General features: G+C 34.6%; 1 protein-coding gene across 1 annotated transcript; it reads right to left on the reverse strand.

Annotated features, from left to right (window-relative positions):
* Nucleotides 1–15,319: 15,319 nt before the first annotated feature.
* On the reverse strand, nucleotides 15,320–19,628 carry LOC125218997 (zinc finger protein MAGPIE-like). Its single transcript, XM_048120833.2, has 2 exons — nucleotides 19,465–19,628; nucleotides 15,320–15,722 (listed from the first exon to the last, which is right to left on the reverse strand). Exons 1-2 carry the CDS (start codon nucleotides 19,626–19,628, stop codon nucleotides 15,320–15,322), a joined length of 567 nt encoding a protein of 188 aa, XP_047976790.2.
* Nucleotides 19,629–26,644: the final 7,016 nt, after the last annotated feature.

Raw genomic sequence — 26,644 nt, forward strand, 5'->3', positions numbered from 1 at the left:
ATATGTTCCAAATATTGAGTTGTTTGAAATTTTATATGAAGCCTATTGACAAGCTGTTGACATTTTTGCTATAAGTTATTGACATTTGATAATTAAGGTATGGACAAAATGTTGAGTTTTTATATGGAAACTTTTAACATGTATTTTATGATAATGATGCCAGTACATGTTTCAAATTAAAAAAATAAGAAAAATAGTTGTATATTTTTTTTAGTTACAAGAATTGTTTTTGATCTATTGACATTCAATTCAAGTTGTTGACATTTCTATTTAAGTTGCTGTACTGATTTGATAGTTGATATATTATTACAGACTGCATAGTTTAAAAACCACATTTGATAATTGTTTTACACATCCATCTAAGAAACATGATAACATGAAATATTCAAACCACTCTTTGTTCAAATCAGAATAAAACAGTTTTTTACTTATTGCTTCTACGAGTAAATCATTCCTTGTCAATCTTTGCTTGTTTGCATTCATCCAGATATTAACATCGCGTATCATATCCATACACTTCTTGTTGCTATTTGATGTAAGCATGGCTTCGCAATATCTTCCTCTGAGTACCTGTAGAATTTTCATGCCACGTGCAGAAAAGCCGACATTCCAATCCCTTCCCTTACTGCCAAAGTATGTCTCCATATGTCTCATCATATAAACACCGCTGTCTTCTTTATTGGTGTTTGTGGCTCAATCTAAAGCAATAACTTTGTATGGAGACTTCTTTACATTTTCTATAGATCTGTCATGTTATTCTCTATAAAGTATGCCTCAAACATATCTTTCTGAAAATATATAAACAACTAAATTAAAATTTGCACACAAAGCATTTTAGCAAGATACATAAATTATGTCAACAAAAATCTAAATATAATGTTAGCTATATTTAAAAAAGCATACCAGTATTGCAACATCAAAGCTATACTTTCCCAAGGGATTCTTGTCTCTAGGTGGTTTGGCACTATCAATTATCTCAATTTTTTTCATCTTCATCCAGAATACCACAAGATAGTAATAGCCACTTTTAAAAACAGGGAAGAAGACCTGTATTGTATGATAGATAAAATTAGAGAAAAGAATTTGAAAACTCCTGTCCAAAATTATGTAAGTGAAACTGTGAGATCTTTGTACAAAAATAAATTTGTTACCAAATCAATCTTTCTCCAATCGAAATCTTCTATTGTTCTGATCTCCTGTTCAATTCGCGATACAAAGTTGTTCTTGGATTGTAATGGATCCCAATGAGGCTGCCGATTTGTTATATTCAAATACTGCATTTAACATTTTTTGTTAGTGAAATTTGTCATCCAAATAGTTGACACATAAATTTAGGTTACTGACGCATGGGGATGTTGTCAGAAACGGGCGCGGAGGTGACGATTCTTCCCTTTCTCTTTCCTTGTAGTTCAGGTGTGCTACCCATACATCAATTACACCTATACTGATTTCTGAATGGGGTTTCAGAGATGAAAACACTCCTTTGCTTGCCCAAACAAAGCCATTAGTGTAGACACACGAATCACTGAAATGAAAGCGTGCATAAAACATTTTAATATCATTCATAAATTATGTCAACTGCATGGAAATATAAAAGTATTGTATAGATTATTCAAAGAATTAAATTATGCATACTCATTTGTTCCTTCAGTTTCTACTATGTTGTAGTACATATCTCTTTCATCTGGGTTCAGGGTTGTTTTCATATGCACGGCTCGTATTTCAAATGGTGAGCGTAGCACTGGGCTAGGACGCATTTCAGCACGAGTCCGTCTCTCTCTAGCTTCTGCCAGTGGAATCTCAGAGATCGGAACAGGGTTCGGGTTCTGTTGTCAGTGAATTTAATGTTACTTGCAATTACAAATCATGTCAACTATATTACACTAACCGTGTCAATAACTAATATGATTATGTCAACTACGATACATATTATGTCAACTGCAAATACAAGTTATGTGAACTAATCTACATGCTTTGAAATAATAATTCATTCATTTTTCTAAAGAATAATAAGGTTAATTTTAATTTTTTTACTTGGTAAACAGTCATTCTTCTGTCCGTGTTTTCAGGAGTTTTTTCTTTTTCCTCATGCATCTTCTCTTTCCCTTTATGTTCTTGTTTTAGTATGTTCCATTCAGGAGGTGTGTCATCCAGTGTTTCAATACTCTCTCTCATCATATACTCAACAATTGAGCATGCAGCTGCATCCTCCCTGTCTTCCTGAAACTCCATGCTATACCATGTCAATTATATATTTATCTATGTCAACTACGATATCCACAATGTCAATAACTAATATAAAATTATATACAAAGCTTCAAGAGTTTAATATAATAATTATAAACTGTACCTGTTCATTTATGATATCAACAATAACGTTTGTTGCCTTGATTGCTTCTTCATTGTTGTTGATTTCAAAGTCACTACATGCTTTTGATAATATGTGCAAGGCATTTTGTGTTCTTAAGTCTATACCAGCTTCATCTTCTGCTTGAATTTCAAACTCACTTCTCCTGTTCTCAAATCCTATAATTGATGCTTGAATATTGACATGTCCAGGAGATTCATTTGTTGGTGATGCCCTATCAACTTCTGCTTGCATTTCCAAATCACTTCCCTTGTTCTCAGATCCTATAATTGATCCTTGAGTATTGACATTTCTAGGATATTCAGTTGTTGGTGATGCCCTATCAGTTTCAACTTCTACTTGAATTTCCATCTCACTTCCTCTGTTCTCAGATCCTAAAACTGGTGCTTGAGTGTTGACATGCTATGAAGCATTGACTTCTTGTTCTTGTAGAAATGGGGATGCTGTCTGTGGAGATCCTAGTACGGCTGTCGAGATAGGAGAGTTTGATTCGTTATCACCATCACACATCATGTTCTCCTTACTTTGTTCATCTTCTTCAACAGTCTGTCTGACCTCTTCAGGATTACCAACCGTTGAGGTAGGTAAATTTTCTCTATTTGTTTCTTCTACAGCCTGTTAAAAAATTAGTTCAACAATGTGTCAACTGAGAGAAACATATATCAACAAAATGATGTATTAATCTCAATATAGGTTGATTATGTTCTTACTTTATCGAAGAGATCTCCCAATCTGAAAGTTGGAAATTCATTCAAATCTTCAAGTGTTTCGTTTTCTTTTTCAGCATTCCGTATTGAGTCAAACATTGCTTTCCAGTTATCAACAGCAACATGTTGTCTATATGAAATGACTGGGACAAATGCAGGAAAGTGTCACTCACAGATACAACCGGAACCAGAGATTTTTGGCTTCCAATTGCGCTTCTAGCAATATCACAAACAAATCCGAATAAATCATTATTCTTGATTTGTGAAGAAGCTTCTTTGAGGACTCTAACATGATTGGTCCTGCCATCATTTATCTGATTGATGTATTTTACTACATTTTTCACCATATCTGATGGGAGTATGTTCTGAGAAGAAGACCCACTCCACTGTCATCTACATCAATACTTTGTTCTTCATTCCCTTGCTGCTGGTCCTCATTACGAACGTATCTCTTCTTTATATGTTCTAAACCAAAAACTTCTGCACTGATCTCTCTATCTTCTCTAGCCTGAAGATGCTCACTTTTTCATCCTTTCATTAATGGAAATGTCCGAGGAATAGGGCACTTGTCTTGTGTAACTCTGTCTAAGTAGCAGAGCTGCATATGTTTAAAAATGCATGTCAATTACTATTATGTCGTGTCAGCTCAATACACAATCCAGTTAAATAACTAATACAACTTATGTCAACTATAGTACAAACTATATACTACACATACAACCTAATGTAATCATGTTAATAATCTGTAATGCAAAATGTAAAACATACCATAAGGAAGGGAAGTGGTCCAGCAAAGGCATTCTTCTCTGTGATCGACCAATTTTGCTTTGCAAATTTGAGAACAGATATTATATACGAACACCAATTGACATTTCTTACGTTATCCAGATCATCAATTATCTCTCCAATCTTAGATTTTACCATTCCACATGTTGATTGCTCAATCAATGTTGATTCTAGTAATACCAAGAACATTCTCTTAAACTGTCTTCTTCCTTGAAGATCTTTCAACATAACATTTACAACATCGTTATGGTTCACACTTCCTGCTTTCGTACCACATTGATGTGCTATCTCCCTCATGAAAGCTGCATTACTTTTACACTTATCTCTGGAGTAAGTAATGTCACCTCTTGGAAATCCATATACAAGCTCCACATCCTCTTCAGTGATATGAATTTTTTTCCCATTATTAAGCTTTATCTTGCACTTATTTTCTTCAAAATTTTTAATAATGCTAATGCTAATCTGCTAGGAATGTAATCAATTTTGAAATGTAGGACACTTTCCGAACCCAACTCCTTCACACAATTAATATGTTCCTCATTCAGAGTCTGCTTAATGCATCAACAAAATACATCGGCTTCCTTTACACTAGAAGCCTTTGAGATAGAATTTTAGCAATAACAATCTGTTTTCCATCCTCTACACTTTTCTTTTGCTTTTTCTTAATAATAATTAACTCTTTCTGAGATACTGAGGTACTCCTTTTTCGCTTGGATGTTTTTCTGTTTTCTGGTTTAAAATCAAACATAATAAATCTATATCAATTATACAAAGTATCATGAGAATAACAAGTGTACTCTGTTGACATCAAGTGCATGTATATTACTAAAATTATTTCGGTAGATATACCAAGCACAATTAACAGAATTTCAGACATTATGTATGCTCTGTCATTAACAGGTATTTCTCATATATAGTAAGAACAATTATCTTATTACTATTATGTCAATAGTTAAAGTTTATAATGTTGACATACTGAAAAGAGGTGATTTACACGATGTGCGCACAGAAAGAATATAACAGGTTTCCTTGGTCCAGCAAATCCTCTAGATCACACGGTCTAGGAACTCGTTGGTTGTCGGAAAATCCTGGTCGTCGGACACACAGAACACTCTTTCAAAAACCCTCAACCACTTTACTAAACCTAGTATAGGGAAGTAGGGATCGATCCTACAGAGATGGATGCGTAATAATCATGTTCAAGGATTTGGACTTGTTTTTGGGGTTGGCTGCCGCCACGTATTTTTCTTGGGTTGAGGAAATTAAACTTAACTTGGGAATTTAAAACTGCTACGCTAACAGCTAGATCTAGGCGAAACAACAAAAGCATGCACGAAAACTACCCGAACTATCACTAGATCTAAGAAACTAACTCTGGTACTAACGAACTCTGGTACTAACGAACAGCGACATCATCTTCTTCAACCAAATTGCGTAAAAACTCAGAATAAAAATAACATGAACCAAATCGGAACAGAGCAGACTGAATCTAAACCATTTTAATGAGTAACAATGAAGAACTAAACAGATCTACAGATGCTAGACGAAGTAAAACAGAAAGCAAGCGGAAAACTCAAAATCCATGCACAACTCAACCTCCTCGCTTCGGATCCAACCTCAGACGCTAAATCCACTCTGGATCCAAGCGTCTGACACAAACTCCAGCCAAAAGAAACATTTCATAACTTCAGATTTAAACAACAACCTCCAATCAATCAACAAACCACATATCTATCACAAAATTCCCAGATCGAGTACTACCGCAGCAAAAACAGAGATCGACATATAACTTGTCAAAATAAACTCTCAACAGCAAGATCTATGTAAATCAACTTGAATAGATCACAGATAAACGCAAACAAACAGAGTGAATAGATAATCAGTAGCATCGACAACCGAATCGACTCCCAAAAGTGAAGTTCGACCGTAAAAGTGCAAAACAAACTGAAATTTAAAGAGATTGTATCTTCGCCCACACGCGGACAGTGTTGCAACTGAAACTTTCTGAAGAAATGAACCCCTTCGTAACCCAAACTACCCCAGATCTCCCATTCCCAAGTGTGTGTTATGTGTGTGAGTTAAGAGTGAGCGAAAAAAAGTGATGATTTGTGTGTTGCATGCTCTTCTATTTATAGGCGTTGGAGTGGGGCCCAGCGAGGTATAGATAGACTTTGTTGCCCTCAGCTACTGACTCCCTCCTTCACGCCTTCTTTTTCCTTAGATTCTGCTCATTTTACTTCATTCCTTCGCTAGATTGTTCCCTTCAGCACTTCCTTGATCTAGCGATTCTGTCACACACCTAGCTTATAAACCGTGTTAGACCCAGCAAAATGTAACGCTTTTCACCATATAACCGATGCATGAAATTAGCCTTATCACATACCCTCTCGATTATATTATAAAGTTTATGGCAAACATACTCTGTTTACATAAATAAGACTACGTCAACCACTATTTAAACAAGCTTACAATATGTCAATAGCTATTGACATACTACTACAACCATACATATGTTTTCTACAGCCATTGAAACAAGTATACACTATGTCAATAGTTGTTGACATACTACTATGGCCATACATTTGTATGTTTTCTACAGCCATCCTAACAGCCATTCAAACAAGCATACACTATGTCAATATAATTATGTCAACACCTATTCAAACAAGTATACACTACTGTCAACAATATATTATTATAGCTATGTCAATAGCTAGTATATAAAATGTCAATAATCTTAAAAATTTAAACAAATCCTTAACTGGAAGGTGATGTTTGTTCTCTTCCGTTTTTTCCAGCTGCATTGTTCGTTTCTATCTCTTCCGATTCTACCAACGCTAATCAACAAAAAAATTTCAGCAGGAATCGAATTCATAAAAAATGAAATCCAGATGAGTTTTAATACACCAATATCGAAGCAATATACGTAGAATTTGAATCAATTTCTTAACCTGAAGAAGTCGCTTCAACCGTCGCCGATTTGGAATGCCGATTCTCTTCGACCGCAGCTTCAGCCAATTCAGCTTCAATCGACGTTTCAACCGATTCTTTTCGATTTTGCTCTTCTATCGCCATTCTAGAAAACTCTGTTTGAATGTTTATGGTTTGAATTTTGAAGATCATCGAGTTTTTGCAGATTTTGAAGGGGTTCGGATTGCATGAAGGTTTGAAGATTTCAACAGAGTTTTAGAGAGCTTTTTGAAATTAGTTTGAAAAACGTTTTTATGTTTTCAGCTTTTTTATTAATGAAATTACAATTATACCCCGTTGTTGACATAATGTGGTATTTATTGACATTTTGTTAATCTTGTGGATTAGTAGCCCATATTGCATCTCATTTCTCAATTTAGCTAAATAATCTCAACCTAACAAGATCCTATATATATATATATATATATATATATATAGGGGAGCATTAAGGTCCTATTACACCCTAAGTGTCTTTTCTCTTCTTAATATCAACCATTAGATTGATGGAATGGATGGACTAGATTAAAAGGGCCAATCTGATCCCGTGTTGCATTATTAGTGCATTTTCGTGCATTAAAAGGGTAAAGCAGTAAAATAACATACTACACAATCAGTTTCGAAACGGCAGGTCCGAAATTTACGCGGAATTTTCATCGACCTCTCAACTCCCCTCTCTCTCACTCCATCCCATCAACACTCTCTTCACAAATATTCTCCCCTAATTCAACAAAACCCTAGCCGCCGCTGTGTCAGTTGAAATCAAGTTTTACCAACGCTGCCCGCCGCGAACTCTCCGTTGGTGGACCATTCCCGCCGTGGAATCTACGTCGGTGGACGATTCCCACCGTGAAATCACTACGCGCTCTCCGTTGAAAGTCGAAACATCTCCTGCAAAAAAAAAAGGTGTGGTTCTATTTTTTTTGTTTGGTAGGCACAAACACTCCTAAACATCGATTGAAGTCACAAACACTCCTAAACATCGATTTTTAGTTTATAATCGAGATAATGCACAAAATTGTTTGGCTCGATTTTGTTGCAAAAGATGAAATTGCGGTTATTAGAGATAGGGTTTTGTTCATCCTTCCTATATCAATTAGTTTTGTCAGTTGGATCTGGGTTTTCATCGGTTTACTTTACAGTTGGTGTAATGCACAAAAGTTGTTATTTTTTTGTTGGAGAAGTCGATATTGTGAACATTCTATGTACTGTATGGTTGATTTATGGCCAATATCTACACGATTCGTCATTTTTTGGGTGAAACCACACTGATATATGGTTGAAAACTAACCGATTTTGGCCCTCTCGTCGCACAGATATAGAATGACTAAAATAGGTCGCCCCTACAAAAGCCAGCCAGAACCGAATGAAGGTTATGCATCATTCCACCATTTTTGTAGATTATTCTTCTGTTCTGTAGATTAGTGTTCATTTTTTGGGATGGAAAAGTTGTTCATTTTCTATAGCAAGTAATTGATTAGTATAACTAGGTTTGTACATTACATCTTCAGATCTGTGCATTGGTGAATAGATGCCATGCATTACTTGTCTTTAGCTAAGGTTATGCATCATTCCAACTTTTTTGTAGGTTATTGTTCTGGTCTGTAGATTGGCAGTGCGGTTTCAGCGCCAATGGGACAAAAAATCTGGAAATCTACCGAATGAAGGTAACAAACGCGCTGTTGTCTTCTACACACAATTCCGAGCGTGACACCAACGTCTCTTATGTCGCCAAGTTCTGGAAAGAGAGGCCGCCTAAGTTCAATTTCGAGAAATGGGTCAAAGAGTTCGGGCTGGATTGATTGCAAGAGTACTGGTTAGAAACGATGTTGACGTTAAGTTTAAGACCGTTGGTTTGGGATAACTTATTTTGATTTGGTCAAATGACGCATGTTTTGAACCATACATTTCACTTGAAAACTGATCCATATTTTGGTCCTAGTGTGTGATGTAGTAAAGTGATAAAGGATGAACTATTAACAAACTAAGGACGAATAGTTGCTCTACCCGCAATGGATGAAATAAAAGAGAGAAATGCACATTAACAAATTACTCCAATAATGGAATAAATAAAGGGAATGATGAATATAATATAATATTTAATGCAATGATATAAACGCGGTAATGCACATTAACAAATTACTCCAATAATGGAATAAATAAGGGAATGCTGCATAGAATATAATATTTAATGCAATGATATAAACGCGGTAATGCACATTAACAAAGTACTCCAGTAATGGAATAAATAAAGGGAATGATGCATAGAATATCATTAATAATGCAAGGATTTAATTCGATAATGCACATTAACTATCGCAAAATACAAAGTTATTAGGCAAAAAATGATCACTACGCTAGAAATAATAAGAACGTGAACTAGACGAAAACTAATTTCTTATTTACAAAACACATCAAGCTTTCCTCTTGCCTTTACTAAACTCTTTCTCCTTCTCCATATCTTTAAGCATTGGACAGTTTCTAGAGTCGTGATGGCCCAACTCATCGCACGCCTTACAACGTCTAAGAGGCCTAGTAGCTGATCTCATGCCCAAGTCTTGATCGGTTACAATCATTTTGGGTGCTACACCCATGCATTCGACGAAATGTTTGAACAACCAGGCAAAGGCCCTTGTTTTCTCATTGCAGACCAATCCAGCAGCAAATGTTACGGGTTCACCATGATTGTCCTTTCCCGTGAAAGGTGTGAAGATCATGCAATACCTGCGTTGCACACAGGTATGCAGCATTAGTATCATTAATTCTGAATAATGCATTACTATAAAAGAATACTGTACATTTATGGGTTTATAATGCACTTAATAATGTAAAAAAAATGCATATAATAAGTTTCAATTGTGGAGAACATTCAGGTATAACGAACACTGTAAACAAATCCAGAACAACAAGCATTCGTGAATTAAGTTTCATTATATGATATAAATCGTACATTACAAATAAAAGATAGTGCATTATACTTTATTCTTTGTATATTACATACTTCGAGTAATACCACACAGAAGCCGATATAATAACTAAACCCTAGACATAAAACTGAAACTTCTCGACCCAACAAAAAACTACACCCTGACCACCAATAACTGCTAAATCCTAGTGGATTATGTTAAACTCGACCAATACATTCAAACGGGACAAAGAATAAGGAAAACTCCTAAAATAAATGCAAAACTCCTAAAATATCAACGAGATGAACGAACTCGTGAATTAAACGCATTCATGAATTAAGTTTCATTAGATGATATAAATCGTACATTACAAATAAGAAATAGTGCATTATATTTTAATATTTGTACATTACATACGTCGATAAACACCATACAGTAGCCGAGATAATAACTAAACCCTAGAGAGAAAACTGAAACTCGTCGGCTCAACAACATACTACACCCTGCCCACCCATTGCCGCTAAACCCTAGTGGATTATATTAAACTCGCCCAATACATTCAAACACGACAGAGAATAAACAAAACCCTGCGAATGATTAAACGCAAAACTCCTAAAATATGAAAGAGATGAACGAACTCAGATTCATAATAGACATGTGAAGTCCTTAAATTACCTTCTTCCATTGTTGGTGAATAAGAAAAAAATCACAAACGATGGAACTTTTTCAATTCTTTTGATTCACGAATTTCTCCAGATTTACGATGCATCCATATCTTATTAATTTCTCTGTGATGTATTGATACAGAAAGATTTTTTTGGAGAGAGAAGAAAGATTCTGCTAATTCCATGAAAAAAACCGATGCAATATATTGTGGAGAGAAAATCAAGCAAGTTTCCATAACTAACTCCATTGTGAATTCCTAAATCATCCTACACGATTATTTTAAGCATTTTAATTAATAACATGTGGCATTATTTAGGGCCATAAGATCTTTAAATTGAATGGCCAAGATTAAAAAGGAGAATAGAACATAAAACCAAAGAAGGATATGAATACATCCCTATATATATATATATATATATATATATATATATATATATATTTAATCTATTTTATACTCCCTCCGTCCACGAACAAGAGTCCCGTTTTTCCATTTTGGTCCGTCCACGAATAAGAGTCCCGGTTCATAATTACCATAAATGGTAAAGAGATCCCACATTCCACTAACTCATTCCACTCACATATCATTTAAAACTAATATATACAAGTGAGACCCCTATTTCACTAACTTTCTTCCACCCACTTTTCTTAACATTTCTTAAAACTCGCGCCATTTAGAAATGAGACTCGTAATCGATTGTGGACGGAGGGAGTATATACTAATAGAATATAAATATATATAATATAAAATTAATAGAATATGTATAATGCATATTATATAAAATATATTAAAAGAATATATATTATATATATGATATAATATATTAAATTAATATAATAAATATATATAATATTATATTTAAAATATAATTCGGTTTTCAGTTTTTCGGTTATATTTTTCGCACGAACCGAACCAAACCGAAAAACTAAATTTTTTGTATTTTTAAAACCGAACCGAACCGAATTTCAAAATTTCGGTTTGGTTCGGTTCGGATGTTCGGTTTTCGTTTTTTTTTCTCACCCCTAGACTTAATATAAGTGTTTCAATAATTAATGTCTCAAATTAGAAAAAATTAAAAGTTGTGACATTATTGAAACACTTAATTAGGAATTGAATCTAATTGCGACAAGTTCCAAATTTTGGGATATAAATTGTAATTGATCTCATTCTCATTTATAAATGTAAAATAATATTACTTGAAGAAAAAAATTGAATAATACTCCAAATAACAGTGATTAAATGCTGAATTTCTGCACACAGAACTAATATCATGTTGAATATATGATTTTATATGTTTTGCCATTTCTTTTTTCCATGAAAATTGAATTTATTGTGGTGATATCTTCTTATCTCAATTAATTAATTACATCCTTATCTATTTCTTTTTCTCTTCTTATCCCATCCCTGGAGTGCACTATTTTAATTTCTCAAATCCAAAACCCCACAAAAAGGAATTTAGAAGTCTCTTATTTTCCTCCCAAATATCCTTAGCAACTTTTTCATATTCCAAACCTGTATCCAAAGCCATATATCATATATGTATTTGCCAAACTTGGCAATCTTTTTATCCATTAAAAATTATTAATTTCTTGATATTAATCATTTCACAAGTTTCAAAAATATTTTCATTATAGTCGCAAAAAAGCATGCAAATTAGACAATCTCCTAGACTCGGCAGAAATTAAAAAACTATTCTATCTAACTAACCTAGTGGACAAGAACAGTACGAACGTATGCATAAATATCAAACGTGAACAAACACTTTAATCTAAACCAAACAACTAAAAACACCTGCAATTAAACGATCATGTTGAACCTTTCCCAAAATAGCCAAACAATATGCAAAAGCAAGTGGGGACCGGTTTCCCTAACTAACCTAGTACCGAAAAAGCTGTGAAAAGCAGAAAAGAACAAAGCAAGATGCAGATCTGATCCTAATACTAAACTACTTCATCTTCTTCGCGAGATCAACGAAAAGAGCAGAGTGGAACAGGGCATCAAACAAAACTAAAACAGATTAAAATTCGGATCAAGACATAACAGTGAAATTCAAGCATGAAACTACCAGATCTAATCTACTCGACCAAGTAGAATTGAGAACAAACAGTAACAAGCCATAACCATGCAGATTCGAAACAGAACATATCAGAACCACTAACTCAAACTCAAATTCCACACGAATCATTCGGATCCCAACATCACCACATTCAGATCCATCCTCCTCAACTCATATCCACAAAACTAACTTGAATCCAACCGATTCCAACTCCAAACAACCAACAATTGCTAAACGCATCCAATACAGTAAAAAAACAAACATCAATGCCTCGAGATCCAAAGAAACATCAACAAAAACATTCATAGCATTCATGTACGAAAATGATTCAAATATCAAAAAAGTTCAAAGCACGAAAATAAAACAAAAGCAATAAGTAGAAATTGTTTCTTCGCCCACTTGGGACGGTGTTACACAACTAAAACTGAACGAGATACCATCACAACAACCAGAACTTCACCCCATAACCAAGTGCGCAGAAAAAATTGAAGTAGAATTGAAGTGGATTGAGCTCTCGGGAAACTTGAGCTAAGAGTGGAACTGCCTCTTCTTTGGATAGTCATCCCTTTATATAGGTGAGGCTCTGATCCCAAAGGTGTCTTCTTGTTGATTTGACAATTGTACCCTTGAGAAGGATCTTTAAAATTTGCTCTTTTGCTCACGTTCTGCTCCGGTCGCAATGCTTTCTGATTCTCCTAGGTCTGTGCGGCGACTTCTGGTACTTCACTTCAAATTCCACTCGATTGCATCTGCTAGGTCAATTTGCACTAATCCCTGGGTCTATCAGATTTCTTATGCACCTGAACTTAAAAACACACATTAGTCCTCCACAACATAAAATTTATCCCATAACCAATGCATGAAACGGGCCTTATCAATTACAGACAAAATAGGCACAATAGTTGAACCGAAATACTAGATAGTTGAGGTCTTGAGGACAAACAAACATAATATAGTTTAAACAAGCAGTTGTTTTCAAGAACTTCAAAGCTCGTGAATGGAGAAATAAATAAGGATGCTACTTTATTTTATTAGAAACTTATAATCAGAATGAGATTTTGTTAATGGCCATCCAAGTTGAGTTAAACAGAATGAGATCTTAAAATTATTTATGATTAGTGAAGCAGGTCTCCTTCTTCTAGTACTCCATCATCTTACATGTGAATAACGTAAACCCAAAATCCACCCAACCCCACACCCCCTCCTTCCTTTCCATTAAATTGAGGAATTTTGTTTGATGGTCGTTGCACTCTCAAATTTGACCTTGGCATGTGTTCAACCCCCAAGTTCTCAAATACACACTTCTGCATCGAATTGCAAAAACTTGAGTAGTGAATAGTTAAGATCCAGAAAATGAAAGTGAAAATCCAGTGATGAAGAGACTATATTTCACAATTCTCAAATAAATACACAGAATCCTAAAACAGAAACACTTAAAATTCAGGACTCTAGCTAGGCGTGTAGCAGAACAATCTCATTAGTACTATATAAATTTAGTAAACAAAGAAATTGTATGTCATGGACTCATGATCATTTGTTTCATATACACCTAGTATATACAGAACTCATACAATTACTTGCACAAACAAGAAAGTAATGAAATAATCAAATTGGGTAATTTAGTAAAAAAAGAAATAGTATGACATGATCATTTGTTCCATATACTCCTAGTAGTGAACTCATCCAATTACTTGCACAAACAAGGAAGTAATGAAATAATCAAATTGGGTAGTGATAAATTCTTTCACTCAATTGATTAAACACAAAACAAGGCCAAAATGTCATATACTATTAAATGAAATTAAACATGTGAAATATGGGGGTGAGTTTAGAAAGGCACACACCTCTTTAATAATGACTATATGGGGACAATTGGTCTTGTGGGACATTACAAACTTTCAAAACAAAAGCATACAAGAAAATGTAGATGGTTTTTTCTGAGCTTGTGAGCCCCAAAGTGAGAGAGAGAGAGAGAGAGAGAGAGAGAGATGGATTTGCATGCACTAAAGGTTCTTGAAAATAGAGCTTGTTCATGCACAAACACACACATACACCTAGTGCATTTCATGTGCAGCTCATAAAATTTAGAAAACAACACAACAATAGGTTTTTTATGATCATAGACTACAAAATTATTTCAGCATCTGTCAGTAAATAGTGAGAAACCTTGCAGGGATGGTATCAACAAAAGTATTCAATCTTCCATAACTTTCTTTTAGAACAATTGCTTAGACACTCAACATTGTTTTTTAGACTCCTTTTTATAGTACACACAATTAACAAAAGTTGAGAAAAAAGAGACGGACATTTGCATGCAAATGCAGGTTTGCCACTGCCCCACATTTCAAATTAACATCGATTTATTTAGAACACAATCAAACACATTGGCCATCATATGCTTATAGTATAACTAAAACAACAAAAAAACCACTTTAAAAAATTGAATCTTTCAAAGAAATGAAACATAGGATTAATCATCATTTTGGGGAAAAAAATTTATCGGAAAAAACCATTAAATATGATTAAATTCTGGTCTATCCCACAATTTTAAAAATCAATAAAAAAAATCATGAAGTTTAGATCTGTGCATCTAGATCTTGTGCATCTAGATCTGATGATGGTTTTCACCAAATGAAACATTTTTCTTAATAAATAGACAACATCATTTATTTCACTGAATGTAACACTACTATGATTTTAAATTCTATCAAAAGTTTTTATTTTTGCACTATGAAATCAAAACTGCACCGATTTGCACAAATAACAAGAATTAAAGAATTTAATCAAACTTCATGAATGTTCTAGCAGATACGAATCCAAACACAAATTTGCATAAATAACAAGAATTTAATCAAACTTCATGATTTACCTGGAGAAGAGGGTTGCACAGTTGCATCGATACTCGCGAGTCCCGCAGGTCTTGGAGTGAGCTTTCCAATCCGACTGCACGGCGTAGATCTTCGAGCACTTCTCGCATTTCCATTTATTCTCACCGTGCTTCCGGCAGTAGTGTTTCTTGATCCCCGTGAGGACCCCCAGTGCACGGGACGGGTGGTGGTGGAGGCACGAAGGCTCCGGGCAGACATACGCCCTCTTGCGAGCCTCCTTCCTGCTCTGCTGCTTCAGCTTCCACGGCAGATTGTGGCCCCTCCTGTGCAGCTGAAGATTCTGATCCCTTTGAAAACCCTTGTTGCAGATCTCGCACAAGAACCTGTTCGCAGTCATTAGGGTTTTGGGCGATAGTGCGATCACCTCTAGGGCTGGGGAATTATACCGAAATATCGGAATACCGGACTTACCGTACCGAAAAAATACCGAAAATACCATTTTTTCGGTATACCGTAGTTTTCGGTACGGTATATACCGATGCTTCGGTATACCGTGGTATACCGATTGATATATATAATATATAAATATATATTTATATATGTTATATTTAAACTAAATTTTAAAAAATAAGAATTTTTATTATACAAAAATAAAAGAATCAAAATTGGGAACCCTATTTTTTGAAGTAGTCTAAAACTAGATTTTTTTTAATATTTTGGATATAATAGATTTTTTCACGGTATAATGGTATAACGGTATGTGTACCGCAAAACACGGTATAACGGTATATTGGAATGTCATATCGCAGTTCGGTATACCGCAAAAGTACGGTATACCGAAATGCGGTACAGTATACCGATAACACGGCATGGTAACGGTATGGAAAACTGCCATAGCATTAAATTTAAGGTGTCGATATCGCGATTAACCATAGCACGGTTGCCGTTTTCAATTGAAATCGGAATCGCCACCGGAAACATTGCTATTTCTATTTTTGGTGGGGGGAGTGGGACGAATAATTTAGTTGAATTGTGACAAATAAAGAAGAAAATTATTGGTAGGGCTATGTTTGCTACATTTTTGGATAAAAGTATATTTTTAAATAATTTAGATTATTAATAGGGGTGTTACAGAGTAATTTATGTTAAATTTGCAGAATCTAAAATATTTATAGAAGAAAAACAGTAAAAAAAATTAGCTTTAGAAAATAATTTATGTGATAAGCTAACATAGTAAACATGACAATTGAACGGCCTATTATTCAAAATGGGAACAAACACACATATACACATGTGTGTGCGTGCGAGTTACTTACTGTAGGTTTCTCTTCTTCTTGGGCTTGACCTGAGGGGGGGAGGGGGCGTCGATGGTGGTGGAATTTGGCAGCATTAAAGTTAAGGTGCCGATATCGCGACTAACCCTAGCACGGTTACCGTTTTCAGTTGAAATCGAAATCGCCATCGGAAACATTGCTATTACTATTTTTGGTTGGGGGAGGGAGACGAATAATTTAGTTGAATTGTGACAAATAAAGAAGAAAAATATTGGAAGGGATATGTTTGCTATATTCTTGGGTAAAAGTATATTTTTAAATAATTTAGATTATTAATAGGGGTGTTACATAGTAATTTATGTTAAATTTGCAGAATATAAAAAATTAATAGAAGAAAAACACTAAAAAGAATTAGTTTTAGAAAATAATTTATGCTATAAGCTAAAATAGTAAACATGACGATTATTCTAAAATGGGAAAAACACGCTGATACACATGTGTGTGTGCATGTGAGTTACTTAATGGGGTTTCAATGTAGGTTTCTCTTCTTCTTGGGCTTGACTTGAGAGGGGGTTGGAGTGGCGAGGGTGGTGGAATTTGGCAGCATTAAATTTAAGGTGTCGATATCGCGATTAACCCTAGCACGGCTGCCGTTTTCAATTGAAATCGGAATCGCCATCGGAAACATTGCTATTTCTATTTTTGGTGGGGGGAGTGGGACGAATAATTTAGTTGAATTGTGACAAATAAAGAAGAAAATTATTGGTAGGGCTATGTTTGCTACATTTTTGGATAAAAGTATATTTTTAAATAATTTAGATTATTAATAGGGGTGTTACATAGTAATTTATGTTAAATTTGCAGAATCTAAAATATTTATAGAAGAAAAACAGTAAAAAAAATTAGCTTTAGAAAATAATTTATGTGATAAGCTAACATAGTAAACATGACAATTGAACGGCCTATTATTCAAAATGGGAACAAACACACATATACACATGTGTGTGCGTGCGAGTTACTTACTGTAGGTTTCTCTTCTTCTTGGGCTTGACCTGAGGGGGGGAGGGGGCGTCGATGGTGGTGGAATTTGGCAGCATTAAAGTTAAGGTGCCGATATCACGACTAACCCTAGCACGGTTACCGTTTTCAGTTGAAATCGAAATCGCCATCGGAAACATTGCTATTTCTATTTTTGGTTGGGGGAGGGAGACGAATAATTTAGTTGAATTGTGACAAATAAAGAAGAAAAATATTGGAAGGGATATGTTTGCTATATTCTTGGGTAAAAGTATATTTTTAAATAATTTAGATTATTAATAGGGGTGTTACATAGTAATTTATGTTAAATTTGCAGAATATAAAAAATTAATAGAAGAAAAACACTAAAAAGAATTAGTTTTAGAAAATAATTTATGCTATAAGCTAAAATAGTAAACATGACGATTATTCTAAAATGGGAAAAACACGCTGATACACATGTGTGTGTGCATGTGAGTTACTTAATGGGGTTTCAATGTAGGTTTCTCTTCTTCTTGGGCTTGACTTGAGAGGGGGTTGGGGTGGTGATGGTGGTGGAATTTGGCAGCATTAAATTTAAGGTGTCGATATCGCGATTAACCCTAGCACGGCTGCCGTTTTCAATTGAAATCGGAATCGCCATCGGAAACATTGCTATTTCTATTTTTGGTGGGGGGAGTGGGACGAATAATTTAGTTGAATTGTGACAAATAAAGAAGAAAAATATTGGTAGGGTTATGTTTGCTACATTTTTGGATAAAAGTATATTTTTAAATAATTTAGATTATTAATAAGGGTGTTACATAGTAATTTATGTTAAATTTGCAGAATATAAAATATTTATAGAAGAAAAATTCTAAAAAAAATTAGCTTGCGAAAATAATTTATGTGATAAGCTAGTCAGTAGAGTACCACCTTTATTTCATGCCTAGGTAAAATCTCAACCCAAGCGTGGTAGCTAACCAAAAACACCCAGGAAAGTCACCGCAGTTATCCAAACGTGTCCATCCTTGTGGGATTCGACCCTTACCTCCACTATACTAATCAGTAGAAGTGGGTTGAGGAAACTTGTTTGAAGCCAGGTCCCGGTTGTCGTACCAACGACTCAGCTGAGTCGGGAATCTCTTCCTGATCAGTTGGGTACACTCCAAATTACATACGTAAAACTAGGGAAAGAACCTGGAACCTTTCAGTGTTATATAGTAATTTATGTTAAATTTGCAGAATATAAAAAATTTATAGAAGAAAAACACTAAAAAAAATTAGTTTTAGAAAATAATCTATGCGATAAGCTAAAATAGTTAACATGACAATTGAACGGCCGATTATTCAAAAATAGGAAAAAACACACTGATACACATGTGTGTGTGCGTGCGAGTTACTTGATGCGGTTTCCAAGTAGGTTTCTCTTCTTATTGGGCTTGACTTGAGAGGGGGTGGGGGTGGCGATGGCGGTGGAATTTGGCAGCATTAAATTTATGGTGTCGATATCCTGATTAACCCATGCACGGCTGTCATTTTCAATTGAAATCGGAATCGCCATCGGAAACATTGCTATTTCTATTTTTGTTGGGGGGAGGGAGATGGGTAATTTAGTTGAATTGTGACAAATAAAGAAGAAAAATATTGGTAGGGATACGTTTGCTACATTTCTGGATAAAAGTATATTTTTAAATAAATTAGATTATTAATAGGGGTGTTACATAGTAATGTATGTTAAATTTGCAGAATATAAAAAATTTATAGAAGAAAAACACTAAAAAGAATTAGTTTTAGAAAATAATTTATGCGATAAGCTAAAATAGTAAACATGACAATTGAACGGCCGATTATTCAAAAATGGGAAAAACACACCGATACACATGTGTGTGTGCGTGCGAGTTACTTAATGGGGTTTCCATGTAGGTTTTTCTTCTTCTTGGGCATGACTTGAGAGGGGGTGGGGGTGGCGATGGTGGTGGAATTTGGCAGCATTAAATTTAAGGTGTCGATATCGCGATTAACCCTAGCACGGCTGCCGTTTTCAATTGAAATCGGAATCGCCATCGGAAACATTGTTATTTTTATTTTTGGTGGGGGAGGGGGACGACTAATTTAGTTGAATTGTGACAAATAAAGAAGAAAATTATCGGTAGGGCTATGTTTGCTACATTTTTGGATAAAAGTATCTTTTTAAAAAATTTAGATTATTAATAGGGATGTTACATAGTAATTTATGTTAAATTTGCATAATATAAAAATTTTGTAGAAGAAAAACACTAAAAAAAATTAGTTTTAAAAAATAATTTATGCGATAAGCTAAAATAGTAAACATAACAATTGAATGACCGATTATTAAAAAATGGGTAAAACACATTGATACACATGTGTGTGTGCGTGCGAGTTACTTAATGGGGTTTCCATGTAGGTTTCTATTCTTCTTGGGCTTGGCTTGAGAGGGGATGGGGGTGGCAATGGTGGTGGAATTTGGCAGCATTATATTTAAGGTGTCGATATCGCGATTAAACCATGTACGGCTGCCGTTTTCAATTGAAATAGAAATCGCCATCGGAAACATTGCAATTTCTATTTTTGGTGGGGGGGAGGGAGACGAATAACTTAGTTGAATTGTGACAAATAACGAACAAAAATATTGGAAGGGCTATGTTTGCTACATTTTTGGATAAAAGTATATTTTTAAAAAATTTAGATTATTAATAGGGGTGTTACATAGTAATTTATGTTAAATTTGCAGAATATAAAACATTTATAGAAGAAAAACACTAAAAAAATTAGTTTTAGAAAATAATTTATGCGATAAGCTAAAATAGTTAACAAGACAATTGAACGGCCGATTATTCAAAAATAGGAAAAACACACTGATACACATGTGTGCGTGCGTGCAAGTTACTTAATGGGGTTCCATGTAGGTTTCTCTTCTCTTTGGGCTTGACTTGAGAGGGAGTGGGAGTGGCGATGGCGGTGGAATTTGGCGGCATTAAATTTAAGGTGTCGATATCCTGATTATCCCATGCACGACTGTCATTTTCAATTGAAATCGGAATCGCCATCGGAAACATTGCTATTTCTATTTTTGGTGGGGGGAGGGAGACGAGTAATTTTGTAGAATTGTGACAAATAAAGAAGAAAAATATTGGTAGGGATACGTTTGCTACATTTCTGGATAAAAGTATATTTTTAAATAAATTAGATTATTAATAGGGGGATTACATAGTAATTTACGTTAAATTTGCAGAATATAAAAAATTTATAGAAGAAAAACACTAAAAAAAATTAGTTTTAGAAAATAATTTATGCGATAAGCTAACATAGTAAACATGACAATTGAACGGCCTATTATTCAAAAATGGGAAAAAACACACATATATACATGTGTGTGCGCGTGCGAGTTACTTACTGTAGGTTTCTCTTCTTCTTGGGCTTGAACTGGGGGGGAGGGGGCATCGATGGTGGTGGAATTTGGCAGCATTAAAGTTAGGGTGCCGATATCGCGACTAACCCTATCACGGTTACCGTTTTCAATTGAAATCGGAATCGCCATCGGAAACATTGCTATTTCTATTTTTGGTTGGGGGAGGGAGACGAATAATTTAGTTGAATTGTGACAAATAAAGAAAAAAAATATTGGTAGGGCTATGTTTGCAACATTCTTGGGTAAAAGTATATTTTTAAATAATTTAGATTATTGATAGGGGTGTTACATAGTAATGTATGTTAAATTTGCAGAATATAAAAAATTAATAGAAGAAAAACACTAAAAAGAATTAGTTTTAGAAAATAATTTATGCGATAAGCTAAAATAGTAAACATGACAATTGAACGGCCGATTATTCAAAAATGGGAAAAACACATTGATACACATGTGTGTGTGCGTGCGAGTTACTTAATGGGGTTTCCATGTAGGTTTTTCTTCTTCTTGGGCATGACTTGAGAGGGGGTGGGGGTGGCGATGGTGGTGGAATTTGGCAGCATTAAATTTAAGGTGTCGATATCGCGATTAACCCTAGCACGGCTGCCGTTTTCAATTGAAATCGGAATCGCCATCGGAAACATTGTTATTTTTATTTTTGGTGGGGGAGGGGGACGACTAATTTAGTTGAATTGTGACAAATAAAGAAGAAAATTATCGGTAGGGCTATGTTTGCTACATTTTTGGATAAAAGTATATTTTTAAATAATTTAGATTATTAATAGGGGTGTTACCATATATTACCATGTAACACCCTTATTAATAATCTAAATTATTTAAAAATATACTTTTATCCAAAAATGTAGCAAACATAGCCCTACCAATATTTTTCTTCTTATTTTGTCACAATTCAACTAAATTATTCATCCCACTCCCCCCACCAAAAATAGAAATAGCAATGTTTCCGATGGCGATTCCGATTTCAATTGAAAACGGCAGCCGTGGTAGGGTTAATCGCGATATCGACACCTTAAATTTAATGCTGCCAAATTCCACCACCATCGCCACCCCCACCCCCTCTCAAGTCATTCCCAAGAAGAAGAAAAACCTACATGGAAACCCCATTAAGTAACTCGCACGCACACGCACTTGTGTATCAGTGTGTTTTTCCCATTTTTGAATAATCGGCCGCACACACACATGTGTATATGTGTGTTTTTTTCCCATTTTTGAATAATAGGCCGTTCAATTGTCATGTTTACTATGTTAGCTTATCACATAAATTATTTTCTAAAGCTAATTTATTTTAGTATTTTTCTTCTATAAATATTTTATATTCTGCAAATTTAACATATATTACCATGCAACACCCTTATTAATAATCTAAATTATTTAAAAATATACTTTTATCCAAAAATGTAGCAAACATAACCCTACCAATATTTTTCTTCTTATTTTGTCACAATTCAACTAAATTAAACGGCCTATTATTCAAAAATGGGAAAAAACACACATATACACATGTGTGTGCGCGTGCGAGTTACTTACTGTAGGTTTCTCTTCTTCTTGGGCTTGACCTGAGGGGGGGGGGGTGGGAGGGGGCATCGATGGTGGTGGAATTTGGCAGCATTAAAGTTAGGGTGCCGATATCGCGACTAACCCTATCACGGTTACCGTTTTCAATTGAAATCGGAATCGCCATCGGAAACATTGCTATTTCTATTTTTGGTTGGGGGAGGGAGACGAATAATTTAGTTGAATTGTGACAAATAAAGAAAAAAAATATTGGTAGGGCTATGTTTGCTACATTCTTGGGTAAAAGTATATTTTTAAATAATTTAGATTATTGATAGGGGTGTTACATAGTAATTTATGTTAAATTTGCAGAATATAAAAAATTAATAGAAGAAAAACACTAAAAAGAATTAGTTTTAGAAAATAATTTATGCAATAAGCTAAAATAGTAAACATGACAATTGAACGGCCGATTATTCAAAAATGGGAAAAACACACTGATACACATGTGTGTGTGCGTGCGAGTTACTTAATGGGGTTTCCATGTAGGTTTTTCTTTATCGCGACTAACCCTACCACGGCTGCCTATATCGCGTGTTACATGGTAATATATGTTAAATTTGCAGAATATAAAATATTTATAGAAGAAAAATACTAAAATAAATTAGCTTTAGAAAATTATTTATGTGATAAGCTAAGATAGTAAACATGACAATTGAACGGCCTATTATTCAAAAATGGGAAAAAAACACACATATACACATGTGTGTGCGCGTGCGAGTTACTTAGTGTAGGTTTCTCTTCTTCTTGGGCTTGACCTGAGGAGGGGGAGGGAGCGTCGATGGTGGTGGAATTTGGCAGCATTAAAGTTAAGGTGCCTATATCGCGACTAACCCTAGCACGGTTACCGTTTTCAATTGAAATCGGAATGGCAATCGGAAACATTGCTATTTCTATTTTTGGTTGGGGGAGGGAGACGAATAATTTAGTTGAATTGTCACAAATAAAGAAAAAAAATATTGGTAGGGCTATGTTTGTTACATTCTTGGGTAAAAGTATATTTTTAAATAATTTAGATTATTGATAGGGGTGTTACATAGTAATTTATGTTAAATTTGCAGAATATAAAAAATTAATAGAAGAAAAACACTAAAAAGAATTAGTTTTAGAAAATAATTTATGCGATAAGCTAAAATAGTAAACATGACAATTGAACGGCCGATTATTCAAAAATGGGAAAAACACACTGATACACAAGTGCGTGTGCGTGCGAGTTACTTAATGGGGTTTCCATGTAGGTTTTTCTTCTTCTTGGGAATGACTTGAGAGGGGGTGGGGGTGGCGATGGTAGTGGAATTTGGCAGCATTAAATTTAAGGTGTCGATATCGCGATTAACCCTACCACGGCTGCCGTTTTCAATTGAAATCGGAATCGCCATCGGAAACATTGCTATTACTATTTTTGGTGGGGGGAGTGGGATGAATAATTTAGTTGAATTGTGACAAAATAAGAAGAAAAATATTGGTAGGGTTATGTTTGCTACATTTTTGGATAAAAGTATATTTTCAAATAATTTAGATTATTAATAAGGGTGTTACATGGTAATATATGTTAAATTTGCAGAATATAAAATATTTATAGAAGAAAAATACTAAAATAAATTAGCTTTAGAAAATAATTTATGTGATAAGCTAACATAGTAAACATGACAATTGAACGGCCTATTATTCAAAAATGGGAAAAAAACACACATATACACATCTGTGTGCGCGTGCGAGTTACTTACTGTAGGTTTCTCTTCTTCTTGGGCTTGACCTGAGGAGGGGGAGGGAGCGTCGATGGTGGTGGAATTTGGCAGCATTAAAGTTAAGGTGCCGATATCGCGACTAACCCTAGAACGGTTAACGTTTTCAATTGAAATCGGAATGGCCATCGGAAACATTGCTATTTCTATTTTTGGTTGGGGGAGGGAGACGAATAATTTAGTTGAATTGTGACAAATAAAGAAAAAAAATATTGGTAGGGCTATGTTTGCTACATTCTTGGGTAAAAGTATATTTTTAAATAATTTAGATTATTGATAGGGGTGTTACATAGTAATTTATGTTAAATTTGCAGAATATAAAAAATTAATAGAAGAAAAACACTAAAAAGAATTAGTTTTAGAAAATAATTTATGCGATAAGCTAAAATAGTAAACATGACAATTGAACGGCCGATTATTCAAAAATGGGAAAAACACACTGATACACATGTGTGTGTGCGTGCGAGTTACTTAATGGGGTTTCCATGTAGGTTTTTCTTTATCGCGATTAACCCTACCACGGCTGCCTATATCGCGTGTTACATGGTAATATATGTTCAATTTGCAGAATATAAAATATTTATAGAAGAAAAATACTAAAATAAATTAGCTTTAGAAAATTATTTATGTGATAAGCTAAGATAGTAAACATGACAATTGAACGGCCTATTATTCAAAAATGGGAAAAAAACACACATATACACATGTGTGTGCGCGTGCGAGTTACTTACTGTAGGTTTCTCTTCTTCTTGGGCTTGACCTGAGGAGGGGGAGGGAGCGTCGATGGTGGTGGAATTTGGCAGCATTAAAGTTAAGGTGCCTATATCGCGACTAACCCTAGCACGGTTACCGTTTTCAATTGAAATCGGAATGGCAATCGGAAACATTGCTATTTCTATTTTTGGTTGGGGGAGGGAGACGAATAATTTAGTTGAATTGTCACAAATAAAGAAAAAAAATATTGGTAGGGCTATGTTTGTTACATTCTTGGGTAAAAGTATATTTTTAAATAATTTAGATTATTGATAGGGGTGTTACATAGTAATTTATGTTAAATTTGCAGAATATAAAAAATTAATAGAAGAAAAACACTAAAAAGAATTAGTTTTAGAAAATAATTTATGCGATAAGCTAAAATAGTAAACATGACAATTGAACGGCCGATTATTCAAAAATGGGAAAAACACACTGATACACAAGTGCGTGTGCGTGCGAGTTACTTAATGGGGTTTCCATGTAGGTTTTTCTTCTTCTTGGGAATGACTTGAGAGGGGGTGGGGGTGGCGATGGTGGTGGAATTTGGCAGCATTAAATTTAAGGTGTCGATATCGCGATTAACCCTACCACGGCTGCCGTTTTCAATTGAAATCGGAATCGCCATCGGAAACATTGCTATTTCTATTTTTGGTGGGGGGAGTGGGATGAATAATTTAGTTGAATTGTGACAAAATAAGAAGAAAAATATTGGTAGGGTTATGTTTGCTACATTTTTGGATAAAAGTATATTTTTAAATAATTTAGATTATTAATAAGGGTGTTACACGGTAATATATGTTAAATTTGCAGAATATAAAATATTTATAGAAGAAAAATACTAAAATAAATTAGCTTTAGAAAATAATTTATGTGATAAGCTAACATAGTAAACATGACAATTGAACGGCCTATTATTCAAAAATGGGAAAAAAACACACATATACACATGTGTGTGCGCGTGCGAGTTACTTACTGTAGGTTTCTCTTCTTCTTGGGCTTGACCTGAGGAGGGGGAGGGAGCGTCGATGGTGGTGGAATTTGGCAGCATTAAAGTTAAGGTGCCTATATCGCGACTAACCCTAGCACGGTTACCGTTTTCAATTGAAATCGGAATGGCAATCGGAAACATTGCTATTTCTATTTTTGGTTGGGGGAGGGAGACGAATAATTTAGTTGAATTGTCACAAATAAAGAAAAAAAATATTGGTAGGGCTATGTTTGTTACATTCTTGGGTAAAAGTATATTTTTAAATAATTTAGATTATTGATAGGGGTGTTACATAGTAATTTATGTTAAATTTGCAGAATATAAAAAATTAATAGAAGAAAAACACTAAAAAGAATTAGTTTTAGAAAATAATTTATGCGATAAGCTAAAATAGTAAACATGACAATTGAACGGCCGATTATTCAAAAATGGGAAAAACACACTGATACACAAGTGCGTGTGCGTGCGAGTTACTTAATGGGGTTTCCATGTAGGTTTTTCTTCTTCTTGGGAATGACTTGAGAGGGGGTGGGGGTGGCGATGGTGGTGGAATTTGGCAGCATTAAATTTAAGGTGTCGATATCGCGATTAACCCTAC

This window comes from Salvia hispanica, chromosome 1 (assembly GCF_029641045.1).
Source record: "Salvia hispanica isolate PSC_SH4W2 chromosome 1, Shi_PSC_v1, whole genome shotgun sequence".
Lineage (NCBI taxonomy): Eukaryota > Viridiplantae > Streptophyta > Magnoliopsida > Lamiales > Lamiaceae > Salvia > Salvia hispanica.

Coding starts and splice junctions, on each gene's coding strand:
- LOC125218997 (XM_048120833.2), bottom strand. CDS start 19,628: ATGTTTCCGATGGCGATTCCGATTTCAATTGAAAACGGCAGCCGTGCT. Junction 15,723..19,464: donor AAAAACCTACATGGAAACCC/CATTAAGTAACT, acceptor ATTTCGGTATAA/TTCCCCAGCCCTAGAGGTGA.